Raw genomic sequence first — 6077 nt, forward strand, 5'->3', positions numbered from 1 at the left:
ACCAGTAGGTACTATGTAAAAACTCAGTGTGTACAGCATAAAAACCCAGTGGGTATATTATAAACACTCAGTAGGTAAAGCATAAGTATGACCTAAATAGTAATACATAAAAACACAGCAAGTACCATGTAAGTATCAAGTAGGTATAAAAATATACTATGTAAAAATCACGCAAATGTCCTGTAAGTACTGCACTGTAAGGAAGGAAGCGTTTCCAACATGTTAAAGAGCATGTGATTTTTCAGTCACTTCTGATTGGCCAATCACCTCCAGTCCTGACACTGAAAAGTAGAGAACTAACTACTTTGTCTCAGTGAGCCTCAGCAGGTTCAAGAAAATGACTCCTCTGATGTTTGCTGGCTGTGTGACATGTCTGCTCCTGGGAACAGTGGGTGAGTTTCATCTTTTTTAAGAACTTCGACACATATTTGTTAGCTTGAACTCCAAAAGCTCCAAAGATTAACTATGAAAATGTGTGTTTATTCATTCTCTCCTCAGCTTATTCTTGGGCTCAGAAATCGTCTGCATCTTTACATTTTAAATCAGTTCTTGTTGGAGATGAAGTGACTTTGAAATGTTTATATCAAGGGACTCTGGCAGATTTCTTCTTCTGGTATAAACAACCTTTGGGACAGAAACCACAACTCATGTCTAAGTTTTTAAATTTGGAGAAAAATGGATCTTTTGTGGATCCTTTCAAGAACGATCCACGGTTTAAATTGGAGACAGACACAGACAGAAATCACTTGAAGATCTCAAATGTGGAAATGTCAGACTCTGCTACTTACTACTGCATCAGCTCTTTTTCTTACACATTCACATTTTTAGAGGGCTATAGTGTCCATGTGAAGAACTCTTCTTCTTACATCCAGACTTCAGTGGATCAGTCGTCCTTTGAGAACATCCATCCAGGAGACTCTGTGACTCTGAACTGTACAGTACACACTGGGAGCTGTGATGGAGAACACAGAGTTTACTGGTTCAAAGACTCTGAAGACTCTCATCCAGGACTCATTTACACTCATAGAGGCAGGAATGATCAGTGTGAGAGAAAGAAGAACACACAAACACACAGTTGTGTCTATGAGCTGCCCTTGAAGAACATAACTGAGTCTCATTCTGGGATCTACTACTGTGCTGTCGCCTCATGTGGACACATACTGTTTGGAAACGGAACCAAACTGGACCTCACAGGTGAGTTACAGTGATTTTTGTGGACTGTAAAAAACAATATTTTAAATCAGAAATGTGTTTGTCTGGCTCTCTGCAGGTCAGCCAATCTCTTGGTTGGTCTTTTTCTTAGCTGGATCTCTGACCATCATGAGCGTCCTTGCTTTTTTTTTGGTTTACAAGATTAAGAAACAGATGTGTTGCCAGTCTAAAGGTACAAAAGCTATTAATCTCAGTGTATCACACAATTCTCTGCATATACTGTGAAAAACAAACATTTTGTCATTTGAAACCAGATGGAAGCTCAGCAACTTCCTGTACCTCACACATTAAGGTTAGATTTTATCTTAATATTAGAAGAAGTTATGTTGTCTTGCAGGTGGAAGTAAAATTTTTGTTTTTTTATTTGCAGAACAAGAACAAAGACTCAGAAAACCTCCATTATTCTGCCGTTAATGTCAAGAGGTCCAACAGATCCAGAAGACAGAAGAACGACTTGAACACAGACTGTGTTTATACAACTGTAAGACAACAGAACTGAACCTGGTTCTCATTAAATCAGCTGAAGTTATTTTCTCCAAAACTTTTAACTTTTTTTTTGATCATACATACTTTTGTTTGAATTGCCCTCCCAAACTTGTGTATATTTGAAGTGTTTTACCGTTTTCTGTCATGAACATTAGAGATTCAGGATCATTCAGATTTTCATGTTTGTTTGTTTTTTTAAAAGAAGTGAATAATGAAAGTTTTATTGTAAGAAATTAAATTCTGAACACAATTATACTCTGTGTTAATTTATTAAAACTTGCTTTATAATGTTTTGTTTGTTTTTAGTTATAGTATTTTCCTGACAATAAATAATAAATTCATGTCTGATCTTTGAAACCTGAACAAAATAGGAAATACTAATTAAGCAAGTTTACCATCAAATGAAAGGACAAAATGCATTTAAAATGATATCTTAAAACAAATAAAATTCACTTCAATTCCTCCTATAAAATGTTAAGGTATGCCGAATAAAGGTATTACTCAGAAGATTATGGTTCTTCTGTAAATCTAATTTCTACTAAGAAGCCAACAAGAATATCAAAAAATCTTTCTAATTAAGGAATATCTCCTCTGGCTGTGTATTTAAAGTTAAAGTTAAAAAAGTTAAAGTTAAAAGTTAAAGTTAAAGTTAAAGTTAAAGTTAAAGTTAAAGTCCCACTATTTGTCACGCACCTAGGTGTGTGAAATTTGTTCTCCGCATTTGACCCATCCCCTGGGGGAGCGGTGAGCTGCAGACACAGCCGCGCTCGGGAACCATTTTCTTTTCAGAAAATAGGCTGCTCATTTTTAAAGGCATTCCTTTCAACTTAAGCAATTTGAACACAGTCTTCTATTTTTTCTGTTTATTTTGAGGTTCAAATCAGATGGAAAATGGGTTGTGGTTGTGACATGGAAAGTAGGTTGAAGACAAACATGAGAAGAGCTGATAATGGAGAAATGTTAAACTTGAAGTTGCTTAGTCAACACTTTGCTTACAAGTGAATACAGGATGTCTGTGGGTGAAAAATGTGCAAACATGAACGGTGTATGCAGTCTTCCTGAAAAGTTTAGTTAATGCAGTATAAAAGATAAAGTTTATTATTAAATCTTTAATACAGGAAGGCAGACAGACATTTTAAATGACTTAAAATTGAAGCATTTTGTAACAAAGCTCAACTGCTCAAAAAATATATGGGTGTCATAATCTAAAATGCAAAGTTATTATTTATTTTAACACAAAAACATTCTGTTGTGCCCTAAAACACACACAAAACAAATGCATTTCGCTGTGTTGCTTTGCTCTGAAATACACACACTGACTCCAGGTTGTAAGGACAAGGCAGAGGCGTGTGGATCCATATGCAACTGATTTAATAAACAAGGGCAAGACATAGGGGAAGGTCAGAGTCCAGGCATGGATCGAGGTAGGAGGCAGGCAGGAGAGCGAGTAGACAGGAAAAGATCAAACACAAGTAGGCAAAACGAAGGAACACTTAGACTGTACGTGACGAAACAACAATACAAGACTATGCAAGGAACAGTCCGGGAGACGACGTGATGAGAAACAGCTGAGGCAACCGGAACTGGAGACTGGTGCATGATGGGAGGAGGAGCTAGTATTCTGACGAGAGCTCTCTCTGGTGGTCGGAAGAAATCATGACAGCCTGAGTCCTGACAGAGCCCCCCCCCGCGAGCGGCTCCGGAAGCGAGAGGCTGCACGACGCCGGGGCCGACTCCGAGAGGACGAGGAGTGGGCCTGTCTGGATGGGCATGGTGAAAGTAAGCAGTCAGGGAGGGGTCAAGGATGTCGTCTCCAGAGACCCAGGAGCGTTCCTCGGGTCCGTGCCCCTCCCAGTCGACCAGATATTTTAGACGGCCACCACGGCGTCGGGAATCAAGGAGTTCATGTACTGGATAGGCCTCTTCACCATCCACCAACAGAGGGGAAGACTCATCAGTCGGGGTGTCTCGTGGGGTACCCCCGTCACGGGGTGCTGCAGCAGGCTTCAATAAGGAGACATGGAAGGTAGGTGAAATACGGTAAGTAGCAGGCAACTGAAGGCGAAATGACACAGATGTGATCTGACATATGATCTTGAACGGACCCACAAACCTAGGGCTGAGTTTCTTACAGGGCAACCGCAGTCGCAGATCTCGGGTGGATAACCAAAACCCACTGACCAGGCTCTAGCCTGGACCCCACTCTATGGCGTCGGTCTGCTTGGTTCTGATATCGACGGACGGCATGTCCCTGCTGGACATGTGCAGACTCCCATGTGTCCGCACAGCGGTGAAACCAGTCGTTGACAGCGGGCAAATCTGAAGGTTCTCCGGACCATGGGGAGCACGGGGGTTGTAATCCCAAAACACACTGGAAGGGTGACAAGCCCGTGGCTGTTTTCTTTAAAGAATTTTGTGCATACTCAGCCCAGATCAAGTATCGACTCCAATCTGCTTGATGAGTGCTACAATAAGTCCTCAGAAATCGTGTCACCTCCTGATTAAGACGTTTAACCTAACCGTTAGACTGTGGGTGATAACCAGAAGAGAGACTCACGTTAATGTCCAAGCCTTTGCACATCTCTCTCCAGACCCGCGAGGTGAATTGGGGTCCACGGTCTGACACGATGTCGTCAGGTAGTCCGTAGTGGCGGAATACATGAGTCAGCAACTGCTCTGCGGTCTCCATTGCAGTGGGCAGCTTGGGCAATGGGATAAGACGACATGCTTTGGAGAAACGGTCTATAACAGATAATATGACAGTGTGGCCTTGAGATCGTGGCAGATCAGTGATAAAGTCAACAGCGACGTGCGACCAAGGGCGTTGTGGAATGGGCAGTGGTTGTAGACGTCCAGCAGGTAATTGACGTGGAGTTTTAGCCATTTGACAGGAAGAGCAGTGGGTCACAAACTGGGCCACATCAGCCTGCATTGTGGGCCACTAAAATTAATTCTGCATGGGAGTCTGTGTGGCACTCATACCGAGGTGTCCTGTGGCGGGTGTGTCATGTACTAGATGGAGCACACGGTCTTTGTTAGAGGCTGGATCATAAGTTCGATCAGCTGGACAGGATGGTGGGGGCACACTGGCATTGTTCAGCTCAGCCAATTTAGTTATGATGTCCCATTGAATGGGAGCTAGAATAATAGAGTCAGGAATAACGTTTTCAGGCACCTGAGGTTCCTCCACTGAAGGCTCATGCAGACGAGAGAGGGCGTCAGCCTTTCCATTGTTGAAGCCGGGTCGGTAAGTGATCTGAAAGTTGAATCGGGAAAAGAACAGAGACCACCGGGCTTGACGCGCATCCAACCTTTTAGCGGATTTGATGTACTCCAGATTTTTGTGGTCTGTCAGGACTGTGAATGTGTGAGAGGCCCCCCCCAAACAAATGTCTCCATTCCGAAAAGGCATCTCTCATGGCCAGCAGTTTATGATGACCTTAACCACAAATGGAAGTGAAGGGTCAGGATGATGGAGGATAGACGCCTGGGAGAAGCGTTGTTGCAGGGTTTTGAAGGCCTCTGTGGCTGCAGGTGTCCACTTCAGCTTTTTGGGAGAGCCCTTCAACAGTGAGGTGAGAGGAGCCGCCACGGAGCTGAAACCGCGGATGAACCGCCTGTAAAAGTTGGCAAACCCCAAAAAGCGTTGGAGCTCCTTCACTGAAGCGGGTTGAGGCCACTGAAGTACTGCGTCCACCTTGCCCTGATCCATGGCCACTCCCTGGGCACTGATTACATAACCTAAAAAGGACACCGATGTTTTGTGGAATTCACACTTCTCTAATTTAACGTACAGTTTATTGTCAATGAGATGTTGGAGGACTTGACGAACGTGTGAGACGTGCTCCTTTAAAGTGTTTGAGTAAATTAAAATGTCGTCGATGTAAACGATGACATGTTTGTGGAGCATGTCATTAAACACATCATTCACAAAAGTCTGGATCACGGAGGGGGTGTTACAGAGACCAAAGGCATGACAAGGTACTCGTAATGTCCTGTTGTAGTTGAAAATGCTGTTTTCCATTCATCCCCTTTGCGGATGCGTATTAAGTTGTAGGCACTTCGTAGATCTAATTTAATGAAGTAACACGCCTTTCGTAGCTGTTCTAAGGCTGGTGGAACCAAAGGAAGGGGATAACGGTACTTGACTGTAATTTCATTCAGGCTACGGAAATCAATGCATGGACGCAGTCCGCCATCTTTTTTCTTTACAAAGAAGAACCCGGCCGAGGCGGGTGACGTGGAGAGCCCGATGAAGCCCTTTTGGAGCTCTTCTTGTATACAAGCACATACACATCCACTCTCACATTCACACCTAGGGGCAATTTAGAGTCACCAATTAACCTATGAAGCATGTTTTTGGACGGTGGGAGTAAGCC

The 6077-nt window shown here is 43.1% G+C and overlaps 1 protein-coding gene across 2 annotated transcripts; it reads left to right on the forward strand.

Annotated features, from left to right (window-relative positions):
• Window positions 1–328: 328 nt before the first annotated feature.
• LOC112139505 (immunoglobulin kappa light chain-like) lies at window positions 329–1801 on the forward strand. Of its 2 annotated transcripts, XM_024262322.2 has the most exons (5): window positions 329–392; window positions 499–1194; window positions 1271–1384; window positions 1467–1504; window positions 1583–1801. In XM_024262322.2, exons 1-5 carry the CDS (start codon window positions 338–340, stop codon window positions 1709–1711), a joined length of 1032 nt encoding a protein of 343 aa, XP_024118090.1. In that variant the 5' UTR covers window positions 329–337; the 3' UTR covers window positions 1712–1801. The 2 variants fall into 2 exon arrangements, with proteins under 2 accessions (XP_024118090.1, XP_036066649.1); XM_036210756.1 differs by having other exon boundaries at window positions 1467–1801.
• The last annotated feature ends 4276 nt before the right edge of the window (window positions 1802–6077 follow it).

Source organism: Oryzias melastigma, unplaced genomic scaffold (assembly GCF_002922805.2).
Source record: "Oryzias melastigma strain HK-1 unplaced genomic scaffold, ASM292280v2 sc00231, whole genome shotgun sequence".
Lineage (NCBI taxonomy): Eukaryota > Metazoa > Chordata > Actinopteri > Beloniformes > Adrianichthyidae > Oryzias > Oryzias melastigma.